Source organism: Diceros bicornis, chromosome 16 (assembly GCF_020826845.1).
Source record: "Diceros bicornis minor isolate mBicDic1 chromosome 16, mDicBic1.mat.cur, whole genome shotgun sequence".
Lineage (NCBI taxonomy): Eukaryota > Metazoa > Chordata > Mammalia > Perissodactyla > Rhinocerotidae > Diceros > Diceros bicornis.
The window spans coordinates 40,718,231-40,735,210 of record NC_080755.1 but is presented as its reverse complement, the minus strand read 5'-3'; the positions used below and the strand labels follow the sequence as shown (position 1 = coordinate 40,735,210).

General features: G+C 54.3%; 1 protein-coding gene across 1 annotated transcript; it reads left to right on the top strand.

Moving 5' to 3' along the window:
* The first annotated feature begins 2,981 nt into the window (after positions 1-2,981).
* On the top strand, positions 2,982-15,629 carry ZBTB7C (zinc finger and BTB domain containing 7C). The gene is made up of 2 exons (XM_058556573.1): positions 2,982-4,192; positions 14,914-15,629. The coding sequence occupies exons 1-2, from the start codon at positions 2,982-2,984 to the stop codon at positions 15,563-15,565; spliced, it is 1,863 nt and encodes a 620-aa protein (XP_058412556.1). The 3' UTR covers positions 15,566-15,629.
* Positions 15,630-16,980: the final 1,351 nt, after the last annotated feature.

Sequence of the window (16,980 nt, the reverse complement as noted above, 5' to 3'; positions counted from 1 at the left end):
CTTAACCGCTCCGCCACCGGGCTGGCCCCTTATGTTGTCCTTTTATAGCCATGCCGCCTGCTGCCCACATCCCCTCTTTAGCTGCTGGCAATGACCCATCTCTTCTCCATTTCTATAATGTTGTCATCTCAAGAATGTTATAGAAATGGAATCATACAGTTTGTAACCTATTGACATTGGCTTTATTCACTCTGGTTCATCCAGGTGTTTGAGTGTGTCAGTAGCTCATTTGAGTATATTGCTGACTACTCCATGGTGTAGTTGGTTTAACCATTCACCCATCGAAGGACATCTGGGTTCTTTCTAGTTATTGACTAGTATGCATAAAGCTGTGATGACCATTATGTACAGGTCTTTGTGTGGACATAAGTTTTCATTTCTCTGGGATAAATGCTCAAGAATGCAATTCCTAGGTCACATGGTAGCTGCATATTTAGTTTTTTAAGAAACTGTCAAATTGTTTTCCAGAGAGGCTGTGCCATTTTACATCCCCACCAGCAATGCACGGGAGATCCAGTTTCTCCACGTCCTTGTCAGCATTTGGTGTTGTCACTGTTTTTTATTTTAGCCATTCTGATAGGTATCTAGTGATGTCTCATTGTGGTTTTAACTTGCATTTCCCTAAAGTCTAATGACGTTGAACATCTTTTCAAAGAAGACGGCTCATTTGCCATCTATGGATCCTCTTCAGTGAATCTTGCTCTATTTTTATCACAGTTGTCATGTCTCTGTAAGCTCTATTAGACCAGGGCCTTCTTGGTTTGCTCTCTGTGCATCCCTGGGGCCCAGGGCAGTGCCTGGCTCGGGGAGAAACCTAGTGACTATTTAGGGTATGAATGCATGGCCTGTGGGGTCCCTGGTCCTTTTAAAGATGAGAAGGCAGGAAAGCAGTGAGGCCTTCACCCTGGGAAACCTCCTGAGCACCTGCCCAGGTGGGACAGCACAGGGAAGGCTCAGAGAAGGAGAGGGGCACCCTGCATGCTCCTCTGGGTCCCTGGTGCCTCCAGGCCCCCCTCGGGGCACACAGCATGGGCCTGGCACTTCTGGCTCCTCCTCTCACCCTGCATCTGCTTTCCCAGGGCGGAAACACCCAGAAGGCAAATATGTGGGGATTCCCAAAGCTCTTCCCACTGGGGCATGGGGCTTTCAGGTTTGGGTTTTCTTTTTATTTTCTCCCCACTGTAATTGCACCAGGGTAAGTGCCAGGCCTTTGTAGGATCTAAGCATGGGCCATGATGAAGCTTTGCCCTGAGTGGAAGGCTCTACGTCCTCTGGCATAAAAATTGAGGTGGCTTTTCGTCCAGGTTGAATCTGCCGACTTGGGCTCTGAGTTCTGCTCCCTGAAAGGAGGGGCTGCCTGTTGTCCTCTGTCCTGCACCTCTCCCTCTGGCGGCTATCACTTGCCTCACTTTGTGTATAATATATATAGTCCTAAGGTGTCTCAGAAAAGGCTTCTCCTCCCAGGGGCCGTGTTTCTCTGAGGATAACAGAAGATAGACGTGATGCATTAACTAACAATGCACTCGAATTAATATTGAATTTAAATGTTTATTTATAGGTGAAACGGCTCAAAGATATACATATATATAAGATGTCAATATTTAAAAATAGAGGGGCTGGCCCCTGGTGTAGCAGTTAAGTTCGCACACTCCACTTCGGCGGCCCGGAGTTCGCACGTTTGGATCCCAGGCGCGCACCGACATACTGCTTGTCAAGCCGTGCTGTGGCAGCCTCCCATGTAACATGGAGGAAGATGGGCACGGATGTTAGCCCAGGGCCAGTCTTCCTCAGCACAAAGAGGAGGATTGGCAACAGATGTTAGCTCAGGGCTGATCTTCCTCACAAAAAAAAAAAAAAAAGATCAAGAATTGCAAATGAAGGGAAACTTCATCAACTAAGATGAAACCAGAAGTAAGGTCAGAAGCCAAAACATATGCCACAAGTCCCCTGTTCCCTTGCTGAAAATGGGCCACAAATTCAGTTTTAAGATTCCTAGTAGCTGTATCAGTTTGCTAGGGCTGCCATAACAAAGGACCACAGACTGGGGGCTTAAACAAGAGCAAGTTATTTCCTCACAGTTCCAGAGGCTGAAATTCCAAAACCAAGGTGTCAGCGGGTTGCTTTCTTCTTGGGCATCTCTCCTTGGCTTGTAGATGGCCGTCTGCTCCCTGTGTCTTCACATGGACTTCTGTCTGTGTGTCTGTGTCCTAATCTCCTCTTCTTATGAAGACACCAGTCATCCTGGATTAGGGCCCACTCATCTGATTTCATTTTAACCTTAATCATCTCTTTAAAGGACCTACCTCCAAACAGTCACATTCTGAGGTCCTGGGGGTTAGGACTTCAACACATAAATTTGGGGGGACACAACTCAGCCCCTAACAGTAGTCAATGCAAAATGTTAGTCTGCTACAGGAGTCAGAGGATTTGTTGAATCAACTACAGCATATTCCCAGCAGGAGCACTGAGCTGTGAGAAAACGCTCCCCCGTTGGTCCTTGACCCCCAGATATTGTGAGTAGTGCACGCCATTCCCGTAGCACACTGGGCAGCTGAGTTTCATGTGGCTGTCCATCCCAGTGGTCCACAATTTCATGTTAACAAAGTGGAATTTGGTGAAATTATGCCCATGGAAGCTTCCATAGCCTCCGCTAAATAGCATATACCAACTGCCCAATGAGAAGCCTAACTCCAGGGCCTTAGGAGTCCAGGGAAGACTTCGCCCGGTGGAATAGTGAAAAACCCCAGCTTATGAGCTGGGCTCTGAATGGCAGGTGAGATTTGGAAAAGCTAAGAGGAAGGAGGGCTGGTTTTCTAGAGGGGGGTGGAGGGTGTGCTCAGGCAGGGATGGTGTGGCTGAGTATGCCCACCAGCCTGGCCTCGCTGGTCCAGAGTCCCAAAGCTAAGTGTCCCCTCCTGGGACCATGTCCTCTAACCCCAGTCTCCCTCTCTGTGTGTCCCTGCAGGGCTTTGTCTGAGAACATGGCCAATGGCATTGACGAGCTCATTGGCATTCCCTTCCCCAACCACAGCAGTGAGGTCCTGTGTAGCCTGAACGAGCAGCGACATGATGGCCTGCTCTGCGACGTGCTCCTGGTGGTACAGGAGCAGGAGTACCGCACCCACCGCTCTGTCCTGGCCGCCTGCAGCAAGTACTTCAAGAAGCTCTTCACGGCCGGCACTTTAGCCAGCCAACCCTATGTCTACGAGATCGATTTTGTCCAGCCCGAGGCTCTGGCCGCCATCCTGGAGTTCGCCTACACCTCCACGCTCACCATCACAGCCTCCAACGTCAAGCACATCCTCAATGCCGCCAGGATGCTGGAGATCCAGTGCATCGTGAATGTGTGCCTGGAGATCATGGAGCCCGGGGGGGATGGGGGGGAGGAGGACGACAAGGAGGACGATGACGATGACGAAGATGACGATGACGAGGAGGATGAAGAGGAGGAGGAGGAGGAAGAGGAGGAGGAGGAGGAGGATGACACGGAGGATTTTGCTGATCAAGAAAACTTGCCTGACCCCCAGGACATCAACTGCCACCAAAGCCCTACCAAGACAGACCATCTAACGGAGAAGGCCTATTCAGACACACCCAGGGACTTCCCTGATTCCTTCCAGGCTGGCAGCCCTGGCCATCTGGGCGTGATTCGGGACTTCTCCATCGAATCTCTGCTGAGGGAGAACCTGTACCCCAAAGCCAACATCCCTGACAGGAGACCCTCCTTATCTCCATTTGCCCCGGACTTCTTCCCACACCTCTGGCCAGGGGACTTCGGTGCCTTTGCCCAGCTGCCTGAGCAGCCTATGGACAGTGGGCCACTGGACCTGGTCATCAAGAACCGGAAGATCAAGGAGGAGGAGAAGGAAGAGCTTCCCCCACCCCCACCGCCACCCTTCCCTAATGACTTCTTCAAGGACATGTTCCCGGACCTTCCTGGGGGGCCACTGGGCCCCATCAAGGCAGAGAATGACTACGGTGCCTATCTCAACTTCCTGAGTGCCACCCATCTGGGGGGCCTCTTTCCACCCTGGCCGCTGGTGGAGGAACGCAAGCTGAAGCCCAAGGCCTCTCAGCAGTGCCCCATCTGCCACAAAGTCATCATGGGGGCCGGGAAGCTTCCGCGGCACATGAGGACCCACACCGGGGAGAAGCCATACATGTGCAACATCTGCGAGGTCCGCTTCACCAGGTGCGCATCACAGCCCTTGGGTGGGGGGCCTCAGGGGTGCTGGGGGAGGACCAGAGGCCACGGTGATGGCAGCAGAGGGGAGCATGGAGGACCAGGAGGGAAAGAGAGACCCATTTCAGGCGAGGCCCAACTGGATCCTAGGCACACATCAAGTTCATTACTAGAGGGCATGCGAGGCATGACCTGGTATAGTAATTTTCAACTCTTTGAACTCTAAAATGTGTTCTTAAATACAATATTAAGTGGAAGGCCAAGATACAATGCAGATCAGAGCAGAGCTGTTCTGGTTAAGGCACCTTGCTTGCTTGGCCTCCTTCTCCTCTTCCCCACTGTAGACCCACCGAAGCCATTTGACACTCCCCAATGGACTGCACCCCCTTTACTTTATTTGGAGCATGTTTAGCATGCCAGGGGCTGTCCTCAGTGTATTACATATACTCTCCTATACCCCAGCCCTGCCCTGGGAAGATGAGGAGGTGCCACGGCCTTTGTTCACAGATGAGCGATCCAGTTCTCAGTGGCCAGTTGGCCACTCATAAGCACAGCTGGAAAATGGCAGAGCAGGCACTTGAACTCCAGTCCATGTGTGACAGCAAAACCTGTGACCAGGAGACTGTAGAGACCTCTGTAGGCCCTTTCAATCCACTTTTGGGTCAGACCTAAAGGATGGGCCTCCTTTTATGTTCTCCCCCTTGACTCTCCACGTTAGGAAGAGGGTTAACTTTACGCTGTTATAAAATTCGAAATTTGAAATCAATACATTATAAACCTTTCATGTTTTATAGACTCCATCCCATTTAGCAAATGTGTGTTATGTATCTTCTCTGTGCAGCAACTTTTGTAGTCAGAACTGATTGGTGGGATGATGGGGGTCAGATATGTCCACTGCTGGCTTTTGATGGGCCTCATCTAGGGAAAATATGGTCTGTTGGTGCGTTCGTGGTCACTGGTGTGAGGCTGACCTTCCCAGCCGTGTCCACAGTGGGGAAGGTTCTGGTGTGGCCTTGCATCAGGGCTTAGTCATTTCAGCGTGTAGATGTAGACAGAGCCTGGGAAATACCTGCCCTGTGACCACGACTTACTAGACTAGGTCCATTGCCCACACAGCCACTGTCCCCATCAAAGAACTCATCCTGAGAGACCCACATTATTCCAGTGGTGCCGTCACCCCACATCCTCTTAGAAATTTATCTTTGGGAATTTCTGGGGGCTTATTCTTTTGATTTTCCTCAGTGGATCCAAAGTTTTGGCCTTTGAAGTTAGGGTGAAATTTTTTGAATCAGGTTGAATTTATCAAACCAGGGGCAGTGCTTTTTGGGGGAAAACAAGATGAGTCATATAAAGTAATGAGACCCACTCTCTTTGATGGCTTGAAAACTATTTGAGGTGGCCAGAGAAGGGCATCAGAAATATGTTCAGGTGACAGTGGCTTTGCTGAAAGAGCTCTGCAGGCTCCTCTGCTGACTGCTTCGAAGGACAACCCTGATTGTTTCCAAGGTGGCCTTGGGACCCCTCATACCTTGCTTCTGCGAGGGAAACCCCAAACAGAATCTCTCCCAGATGCTTTAGGCTGACAGTGAGGGAGGATTTCCAGGTGCAGAGGGGCAGGGCCCCACATACCCAGGGTGTGTCCTCTTCCACCTGGCAATGCTGACCTCAAGGTGCTCTGCTTTTGTTATAGCTGCAGAGCAGCTGGACCCAAAGTCCCCGAGATTCACCCCACCTTGGGTGTCCCTCACTAGTGGCCCTGCCGCCCCCGCTTCCTCCTGAATTCTCCTTAGATCCATGGGCCAGGTTAGAACACCTAAACTAGGCTTGACAAAAGTGGGGATATCAGAAGGGAGATGAACCAGAGCATAATCTGAATTCAAGTACAGTTCACTCATCTCCAGCCAGGCCTCTCTCAGCCTGTGACTCCCAGCCCAGGGCCCTGGGGATAGCTTCAAAGACAGGGACACTCTTCACAGGCCAGACATGAAAGTCAGCCCCTGAGTCAGCCCAGAGGGCCCCCTCCTGCCATCCAGGGTCCTCCTCCCTAACTTCCATGCCTGTCCCCTTACTAGGGACACCTCTTCCTTCAGGGGACAGCCAGGTCTGTGGCTTTAACAGGATGTAAGTCTCAGGGTACCGCACAGTGAGCCCGCCCAGCACCCTGAGTCCCGGTCTCCCTTCCTTCCCCGCCCCTCCCCGCCCCCCCCCACCCCGGGCCTTTCCCACACAGCCTTCTGGGAGGGCCACGCCGGTCTGTGGGCCCCGACTTCCCTAGGGAAAGTTTTAACCTTGGTCAGTCAAGACAGTCAGACTTCTCGCCCTCCTGACACTACAGCATTCTCTGTGTAGGCCTCCTGGTTTGGGCCTGGATGCTGTGTTGTATAGGAGGATTGCATTCCAGAAACCCTCCCTCCCAGCACATTCCTGATGATCACTTAGGGTGGCCCCTCTGCCTGCAGTCTTACACCCCTCCAGGCCAGATCAGGCGTGGGGAGGGTCAGCCGTCCAGCCATCTGCCCTGCCCTCCCTCCGGTTTACTCCTGCTCAGCAGAACAACAGCCATCTGGGCCCCCAGGCCTGTCTCCAGCCGAAGCAGCTGCATTGCAGCCTCCGTCGGCACCTCCTCCTCACTTGGTTCCCACTGGGCTCTGACCCTCCTGAGAAAGATCAGAAAAGCTCTTAGGTGCCCCCCTTCCCAGGAGCAGAGACACCCCGGAGTGGGGGAGGTTGGAGGAGATGTTCCTGGGCTCCTCGCATAAGGACTTTATTTCGCCCTGTGGGCTGTGGCTGTCCATGTTGAACACTCCCCAAACCCCCTTCCCGTCACATTCTTCAGAATCACTCATTCCTCGCTTCCCTTCTGGCCCCTCCCCCGAGCTGCCCTGCAAGGATTCTTTTCGGTCTTCAAGCGCCCCAATCCTGGCCTGTCCAGGTCGGGGTTTCCCACAACTCTCTCTGTAGCCAGGTCTCCTTGCAGCCTTTCCTTGGGGACCTCTTTGGGGCTGACTTCCTGCAGCACCATCCATAACACCTCCCCTCCCTCCCCAGCTGGAGGCTCTTCAGCAGCCACTTAAAGCAGCAGCTGTTGCCTCTTTGACTCAGAATTCCCAGACTCCCTTGCAAGGCCACGCCACTCCCTGGGGCTGAGGGACCCCAGAACTGCTGCCCTCAAGTCCTCTTCTGGGCACTATTTCCCTTTCTAGAGCCCGAGTCTTAATGGCCACTGAGCTTCTACTCTCTGGCCAGGTCTCCTTTCCTCTCTCCTTGATGCTGACCCCACCTCCCATCCCTCCTGGGTAATGTTGGAGGGGACCACCATCCCCCTGCAGGGTGGCCCTTTGGCCCAGGCTCCGAGTTATGGCCGCAGATGCCAACTCCCAGAATGTCCACACACCATGGGGACATCATTCCTAATGACTTCAGCAGCCACAACATGGTGGAGGGGCCTGGGGTGGACCTAAGGCCCTGCCTGCTGCTTCATTCATTCTGTGGGTCTCCGAGAAGGGACTGAGGCCTCCCCGCCTATGGTGGTGTCTATTCCTTGGTGTCAGGAACCTCACTTCCAAGGCGGCTCTAGATTTCAGCCAGTCCCACCAGTTGCCCCACCACCGATTGTTCCAGATATGAGATACCCCTGGAGCCCCAGGCAGGGCCTCAAAGGCTTCAACCAGACTGTGTTTCTCTGGCCCCATGCTGTCCCCTCCTCTAGTCTGGTCACCTCATAATCACTTGGACTCTGAGTCCCTCCGCCTGTACCTGAGTCTGTGTTTCCACTGCCCCAGCCTCGTCCAAGGTCACCAATTTCTTCCTGAGAAAGGCCAGTTGGTGCCTGTGCTGGCCACAGAGAGACGGCTCCTGCTGAAACTGGTCTGTGGCTCCGACCTGGGAGACAGGAACAGCTCCAGGTCATAGGGCAGAGCCAAGGTTCCCCCTGACCCTCCTCATCAGGAGTCCTTTACCTTCTGTTCCCGGAAAGTCCGGAAGCCAGGGCCAAAGGTCAGGACAGCAGGGTTCTGGCAGAGGTGGCCACGGGGACGGGTGTTGAAGAACAGGGAGCATGTGTGCTGGGGAAGACAAGACGGTATTTGTGCTCTCAGCATGCAGAGGGATGCTGCTGCACTTGGTGGGTATTGTCCCTGCCCACCCACATCGCAGGTGGCCCCCCTTTCTTGTTGCCCCAACTCAGCCATCATCACTGCCAACTGGGCCTGGCCCTGGGCCCGTGAAGGCATTACACACCTCTTAATTCCTCCTATCCCGCCACATGGGTCCTTGAGGGGAGGCAGCCTATCAGAGTTGCCCCTAGAGAGCATGGCTGGGCATCTTCCCTCCTCTAGCCCCTGCATCTGTCTGCAGCCTGGCTCTCACAGGTGCTCCAGCCATGTCTGGCGGGGCACGTAGTGAAGACAAGAAACTGTAACACTTGCCAAGGGACCAGCCCCCGAGACAACAGAGGTCGCCTGGAGGCCCCGGGAAAGAATGGACACCCTCTGCACCCTGAGAAGTCCATCTCTGACGAGCCATGATTTCACCAGTTTCCACTAGATCCCCTACTAACATCCCATTAAAGCCGCAACTTTCAGTCTCCAATGCCCTGGCTCCAGTGCAAGCCAAATGCCGACCGCTCCGGACCGCCCGGCAGCTGTCTGCTCTCCAAACACAGCCAGGAGCCTGGCTGCTTTTTCTGTTTTTTCTGTATTTTCTTTTTAGTCCTCCCACTCCTGGCAGCTCTGGGGACCTTATTAAGATAATGTAATGTCATTAGCAGTGGCAGCAGGAAGAGAGTTTGTCTCAGACCATCAGGTTACCAAGAAGTCTGGGCGGATGGTGCTGGGAAAGCATATCCTGACCGGGAGCCTCGGCGGAGGCCGAGCACCCCGGCGAGGCCCCGCGGCGCTCGCTTTCACTCAGGGAATGAGCTCATGAGGACTGGGACGACTTCCCCGACGATGAGCTCTCTGAGCTGGAAGGGGGGATGCAGATCAAGGGGCATGTGACCTGGGCTGGCTTCCCCGTGCCGGGTAGAGGAATGAGATGGTGGACAAGGGGACCAGGGCAAGAGAGGAGCACATCAGATTTGGAGATCTGAGCACTGGCCCTGTACCAGCAGGTCGTTGGTCAGTCAACAAACGTGCCATGAGCCCCACTCTACATTCAGTGTTGTGCATAGTGCAGAATAGAAAAGCCTCCCAGGTTCTTATCAAAGCAGGTACCAGTGCCATCCGTGCGACGTGCTGAATAAGGGCTGAGAAGGCAGCACCAGTGCACAATGAGAGCTGCTGCACGAGTGAATACAGGGCTCCATATCTCAGTGAAGCCCGGAGCGGTAATCAGGAGGCCCAGGTTCAGGGCCTGGTTCTGCCTTTAACTAGCTGTGTGACTTTGGCCAAGTCTCCTCCCCTCTCTGGGCTTCAGTTTCCCCACTGAGGGAAACATGAGGGGGTTGGAGCAGGTATTCCCTAAGGTTGCTCCCAGTTTTATGACTCCATTCATACATTACCTAAGATCAGGAAAGGCATAGCACATGACTGCACGTCTCTTTGCCTCTGTTTCCTCATGAGAATGATGGAAACACCGACTTCATAGGCTTCTGTGAGATAAGGCATTACTGCCTGGTGCACAGTAAACACCTGATCTGTGCTAATTAGTACTGAGAGGAATGTCCATGAGCCGGGTTCCTTTTCTGCACCAGCCGAGGACCAGTGCTCCTTGCCCAGTAATTTGCTGCCTCTTGCATCATCTCACTGTCTGGGCTCCTAGCAAGACAGGGCTCCAGGAGCCAGGGACGGGGGGTCAGCTAAGGGAAACAACACATGTGATGGTCCTGCCCTGAAAATAACATGCACAGAAATAAAGGCAGCAGAGATGGCCTCTGAACAAGTGTTCCCATCTGCCAAGAGCACCTGTGTGGTTGAGCAGGGGCCACAGACGACACAGACGGGGAGACTCGGCCCCCAGAGCTCACGACCTGCTGGGAGGGTAATGCTGGCACATATGGGGCCATCAGGGAGCAGGAAAGGATGACGCAGACACATCGTCTTCTGTTGCTCCCTCCTTGTCCCTCAGGTGACCTGCCTTGAGCTGCAGTGTTCAGGTCACAGGTGCTCTGGAAGGTCAGGGCAGAGGATGAGACCTGGGAGGACAGGGCAGGGTTTGTGGAGGACTGCCCTTGAGTTTGACCTTGAAGGGTCGGAGGATTGGGAGTGGGAGACATTTCAGACAGGGCAGTTTGCGAGAGTAAACTCAGAGATGGAAGAGATGGGTGCAGGGAGGAGGAGGGCTGGAACGAGGGCTCACAGCTGGGAAGGAGGGAGCATGCGCGCTGGCCTCTGGGCTGGGACCTCTGGTGGGACCCTAAGGACGGAGCACTGGATGTGCACAAACACAAGACATGCACAGAAGGGGAAGGAGCCGGGGTGCCAAGCATCCATCCCATAATATGGCAGGCGCTGCAGTAGGGGGGCCGGCTACCCAGCTCATGCCGGCAAGTGTTCAAAGATGCAAAGCTGACCAGAGTGTGGCCTGCTGGGCAAACAGCATATCCATGTGGTGTGTGGGTGCAGTACTACCAGGAGGGGCGGGGGACTGGAAAAGCAGATGGGGTGATCTTTTTCCCCCAGCTTATATAATTGACATATAACATTGTATAACTTGAAGGTATACAATGTGATGATTTGAAATGCGTATATATTGTGAAATGATTACCACAGTCAGGTTAGTTAATACCTCCATCATCTCACCTAGTTATCTTTTGTGTGTGTGTATGTGCTGAGAACATTTAAGATCTACTGTCCTAGCAACTTTCAAGTGTACAATACAGTATTGTTCACTATAGTCGCCAGGGGTCCCCAGAACTTATTCATCTTGTAACTGGAAGTGGTGAGCTTGTCAAGAGCCTTGAAAGCCATGCTAAGGGGTAAGTTAGGACAAAGGCCATCCGACAGGGGGAGCCTTGGAAGATTTTAAGGAGGACCACCAGACCTCCAGTCCTGAAGGGAAGTGCCAAAGAGCTCAGCTTCTGAGATTCAGGCTAGAACATCTTCCAGCTACACTAATCCTGCTTCCACGAGCAGATCAGATTCATAAAGAAGCAAGGATAGAAGAGCCAGAATCTATGAAGCCAACCAGCCAATCCAAGCTCCAGAAAGAGATTCGGTATAAGCCCATTACCCAGATGCAAACACTCTCAGAACACCAGAGGTCAAATGGGGCAGCCCAGCACCCCCATTTTAGAGGTCAGGAAACTGAGGCCCAGGGCAGCTAAGACCCAGTCCAGTTCTTGGAGTGTGTCTCACCCTGGGCCCAGCTCTGCTGACACACATGCACATTATATCCACATGGAAAGGTCATTACAGGACTCAGAGCTGTGTGACCTTAGAGAGCCATTCCCTCCCTGGTCCTTGGTTCCCTTATCTTGAAAGTGAGGGAACTGGATTAGATCAGTATTTGCAAGGTCCTGGGAAGCATACTGCTAATAATGCAGGTTATGGGCCTGCTGACTCAGACCATGAATCAGAACATGGTAACTGCTCCTGGTAAACTAGATGATCTCTAATTGTTTTCCAGGACTCATTTCTCATGAGCTTTGTCCACTCTACCGCCCCTCGCCCCTGCTCCCGTGAAAAGTCTCCACTAGGGACAGCCGGCTCTGCCCGGGGCCGAGCTCTTCCCATGGTGTGCCCCAGTCTTCTGGCCCCAGAGGCAGAAAGCTGGCTGCCAATGCCCTGTTTGTATTGTTCTGGTCTGCACTTTCTGAGGAAGCTCTTATAGGCTGCAGGCTGGGAGTTCTCGTTTTGAAAATCCACCCTTTCTCAACCTCAAAATAGCTTGCAAACAAACCACACCCCAGATAGCCCTCCAGGCCCCTTTGCCCCTCACTGGCTGGATACCTTTGGGAAAGTGCTTCCCTTCTCTGAGCCCCTACTTTTTCTCTGTCCAAGAGAGGAAATTATGCTAGGTATATTGAATCTAGCTCACACTAACCCAGGTTCTCTCATCAGCCCTGGACAATAGGAATTAATGTCTGGCCCTAGGTTTGGCTCTGCATAGAGAGGTTAAGTAACTTGCCTAAAGGTCACCCAGCAAGTTAGTGGTGGGTCTGCAGCTAGAACAGGGGCTCCCACCCCCTCTAACAGGGGACTCACCCTCACACCATACCTTGCCTGTAAATAAGGACCTTCCAGGGCCATTGAAAAGGTGTATTCACCTGCCCATAGCAGGTGCTCAATAAAAGGAAGTTATAGTCATGTTCTCAGCACTACTTACACTCGGGCCAATTGACGCTGAAATGTTATTTATTTTAAATGCCTTAATGAAAAGCTTGGAAGAAGAAGTGGATATTTATAATAGGCCCTTGATATTTGAAGATTTACCGTTTGCATTGTCCATTATTTGAGGGTGAGCCTCGGGGTCAATTATATGTAATAGTGAATTTTTTAAAATCTGCCTTATAAGGTTGTGGTGAGGAATTTAAATGAGCTGATGGATTTAAAGCCCCACTGATGACTCTGAGCTGAGCCCTCCTCCAGGCCCTGGTGAGTGAGCCTAGCCGACCACCTCGCATCAGTGTTTCCATCAGAGCCTGAGTGAATGTGTGAAATCCCATACTCGTCAGGACCATATAGCATCACTATAGGGGTACAGACAGCCCTATCCCCCGACCCCTACAGTGGTGAGGAAAGAGGCCTGGGCCGGGAGCCAACAGGCCTGAGTTCTAATCCCAGCTCTGCCATTACCCTCTGGGTGACCTCGGCCAGTTCCCCTCCCTGGGCCTCAGTTTGCCCATCTGCAGAATGAAGGACTAGCCTAGGCCAGTGGTTCTCAAAGTGGTCCGTGGACAGGCAGCATCAGCAGCAACTGGCGACTTGTTAGAAATGCGAATTCTCTGCCCTTCTTCCCCAGACCTGCTGCGTCAGAATCTCCGGGTGTGGGCGCAGCCCTCGGTCTCATCAAGCCCTGATAACGGTTGTGATGCATGCTTGAGTTTGAGAACCACTGGCCTGGGTGCTCTCTAAGACCTTTTCCTACTCCAAAACCCATCACCTGGATGAAATGTGGGTTACAGATACCATAAGGGCAGCCTGCTGGCAGGAGGAGGGGGTATGGGATGTCACAGTAGGGTACTATGCAGCCTGGAGTCGGCAGGTGGGTTGTGGGAGGGGCAGGGGCAGGAGGATGTGGAAGAGAGGAGGGTCTGGTGTGCCAGGACACCAGCCAGCTTGGGCAGCAGCACTTCCTTACCCCGCCCCCACCGGGCCCATCCCACTCCCCACCCCCATCTCCACCCCCCAGGTGCCCTCCAGCCTTCCCTTGAGCACAGGTGTGCGGGGTAGAGCTGTCCTTTCTGGTCCTCCTCTCCTGGCCCCTGCCACTGTACACACAAACATCCTTTTCTCTCCTGCCCCAGCCCTGGAGAATCAGCCTGAAAATGAGAGTCAGAGAGACCTCTAGTGGCCAGGGGACACCAGGCGACCAGGACATGTTCCAACTGTCCTGGGGTTATGTTGAGCATGGTTTAAATCCGGCCATTCTAGGGAGGACATCGGGGCTCCACATCTGCTCCAACCTCAAACCCGAGCCAAAAATTACAGGCAGACACTCCACCCAAGCCACACCTGCGGGATGGGAGACGGGACACAGAGCTTCCCGGCCTGCCGGGCCTGGCTACGGAAGGCTGTAGAAGGATCCTGAGAGGAGTTCTTGCAGCACAGCTGACTCCACCTCAGCCAGGCTGAAAGGCTCCTTCAGCTGGTTCACCCAGCGCTCAGTCTTTGGGAAAACAACTCCGTGATATCCGTTTTCCTTTCAAGACCACCAGGAGGTGTGTTGAATCTTGCTCAACACAAACCCAGATTCTTCCCATCAGCCCTGGACAATAGGAACTGATGTCTAGTGCTAGGTTCAGCTCTGTGCAGAGAGGTTAAGTAACTTCCTAAGGTCACCCAGTATGTTAGTGGTGAGTCTGCAGCTGGAGCAGGGGCTCCCTCACCCCCAGTGGGAGCCCCACGCCTACACCATACCTTACCTCTGAATAATACCGCTTAAATCCTGAAAAGCTTTGCCCCAGATTAGGGTGCATTCTTGTTGCACCTGGCTCTTTTGTGAACCCTGGAATCCTCCGAAAAGGAGAGCCCAGGGCTTGGGATAAGAAACCACAGTGCAGGAGACGTGAACAAGGTGTGCCGGGCTCTGAAACCTCCCAGATTAGCGCTGAGGACAGACAGATCTCAACAGCCCAGGAGCTGGGATGGGACCAGGGGCTCTGGGCAAAAGCACAGGATGAACCGGGAGGGAAGACTGTTGCTTGGAGAGAGTGGGCACGAAATTAAGGTGCAATGCAGTATCAGAAGTTGCTGCTCCATCGGAGGACTAAAGACAGACTGCTGACTTTCAGGGGCCTATGTCCCTGGCAAGTCTATTTCCCAGTCTGTGAGCCAGGCCCCTGAAGAGTAGGACCTTCATTGCGCCGAGCTGATGTGTAAAAGGAGTTCTGGAGTGGAGGAGGCCTTTCAGGACACTGCTCCTTCTCCAGCCCTCTAATCCAGGTGAGCAGCCACACCTGTTGGGGTGAGGCAGCCATTGAAGGTGACTCCCAGCATGGGTGCCATTCCTGGGGTTTGACACCACGGCAATAGGGAGCCCTAGCAGGTTCTGGGAGGAAGAGGGAGCCGAGGGTTAGGAATGGCTCCTGGTGTTCCGTGGGGGGACTGACTCCCAGCTCTGCATTGCAGGCAGGACAAGCTGAAGATCCATATGCGGAAGCACACGGGGGAGCGGCCCTACCTGTGCATCCACTGCAATGCCAAGTTCGTGCACAACTACGACCTCAAGAACCACATGCGCATCCACACGGGCGTGCGGCCCTACCAGTGCGAGTTCTGCTACAAGAGCTTCACGCGCTCCGACCACCTGCACCGCCACATCAAGCGCCAGAGCTGCCGCATGGCGCGGCCCCGGCGCGGCCGCAAGCCCGCCGCCTGGAGGGCCGCCAGCCTGCTCTTCGGGCCCGGCGGCCCGGCGCCCGAGAAGGCGGCCTTCGTGATGCCGCCCGCGCTGGGTGAGGTGGGCGGGCACCTGGGCGGGGCCGCCATGTGCCTCCCGGGCCCCAGCCCCGCCAGGCACTTCCTGGCGGCGCCCAAGGGCGCGCTGAGCCTGCAGGAGCTGGAGCGGCAGTTCGAGGAGACGCAGATGAAGCTGTTCGGGCGCGCGCAGCTGGAGGCCGAGAGGAACGCGGGCGGCCTGTTGGCCTTCGCGCTGGCCGAGAACGTGGCCGCAGCGCGGCCCTACTTCCCGCTGCCCGACCCGTGGGCCGCGGGCCTGGCCGGCCTCCCCGGGCTCGCCGGCCTCAACCACGTGGCCTCCATGTCTGAAGCCAACAACTAGGCTGGTCCTTGTCACCCCGTCCAGCAGCCCTGTCCCCTCTCCCACCAGGCCCACCCTGCCCCACCCAGTGGTTCTGAACTTTGTAATTCAAATCGCAATGGGAAAACGAAAAGAAATGTTAGCAGCAATGGTATTCTCCGGGCCTCCTGAGGCTGCTGCGTCCCTTTTGCTGGTGTCTGAGATGGGCTTCCCCTCCCAAAGGGCGTGGCCTCTCCCTGGCTGTCTCCCTGGCTCTCACACAGACAGTCACATGGGCCTATGCCACAGAGGAGGCCACACAGTGGTGCCCAGGAGCACTTAGGAGCTGTGTGGTGCTAGATGGACGGAGGTGACTGGGCCAGAGGCAAACCAAATGGAGTAGGGATGAGGGTAGGGTCCTGGGGCACACAGCCTGATTGAGCCGCGCGCTATGGCAGAGGCCCTAGGGACACTGCTGTGATGAGTATTCCTGTCTCCAGCAATCCTGGGATCCTTATGGGAAACACCCTGTAGGCAGAGAGGCCTCCGGAGCCAGGAGTGAGTCTCCCAGAGTCTGGGCCCATTTTTCCCTCACTGCCCTGTGACCTTGGACAGGTCAGCCCTCCGTACCCCAGTTCACCCTGCTATGAAGGGGGCTGGTAATTTAGTTTCCCCTCTCCCACCCACCCACACACATATACACGCCTATCCCTCCACAGAGAATTCTTGAGAGGGTAGGAGCTTTCCACTCCTGAAGTCCCTGCTGGAAACCGTCTGTCTTACCAGATTTCGTTGTATCACATCCACCTCTGTGTTAGCACAGGTGAGAAATGAGGCCAGGATGAGGTGAGAAATGAGATAGGATGACAGAGACAGAGCTGAGGTAGTGCTTCTCCACAGCCCACTGCAGCTTCGTGCCCACCACCCTCCTCCTGGGCAGGCTGCTGTGCATGTCTGGGCCCCTGGGGACGACTAGTTAGCATGTACCCCACCTCCACATGCCCCCTCCAATGCTGCACAGAGTCTCTTGGGACTCCTGGGGCCAACATAGAAGGGACGGGGGCCACCTCTTAACATCTGGCAATTGTCCTCCACCGTGATTCCAGAAACAGACAAAGCACCTGGTTCCCCCGGGGGTTCTAGGTTGCTTTTCCAGTTGCCGGTTTCTCAGGGCCTTGGCGTGGCTGGCGACTGCCCCCTTTGCTGTGTCTGAACACCCTCAACCCCTCCATGCCCGCTCCGGGGCTGAAGTTGGCGTGTGCGGCTCCCTTCAGTGTGGGAGGTAGAGTCTTGGCTCCAACATGGGTTTCAAGGGTTCTGTGGGTTGGTGCGTCCACACACTCTCCCTGGTTCTTGAGTCTGTAGCAGGTCCTGAGAAGGAAGACAGCTCCACTGGCCCAGTGCCTTCCTGATCTTCTCCCCCCTCTCTGGCCCTTCCCTCCCTTGTCTTGCTGAGT

What these genes read in the sequence shown, in the direction of transcription:
- ZBTB7C (XM_058556573.1), top strand. Translation starts at nt 2,982, where the DNA reads ATGGCCAATGGCATTGACGAGCTCATTGGCATTCCCTTCCCCAACCAC. An exon ending in TGCGAGGTCCGCTTCACCAG is followed by an intron (nt 4,193 to 14,913) that starts GTGCGCATCACA and finishes TCTGCATTGCAG; the next exon opens with GCAGGACAAGCTGAAGATCC.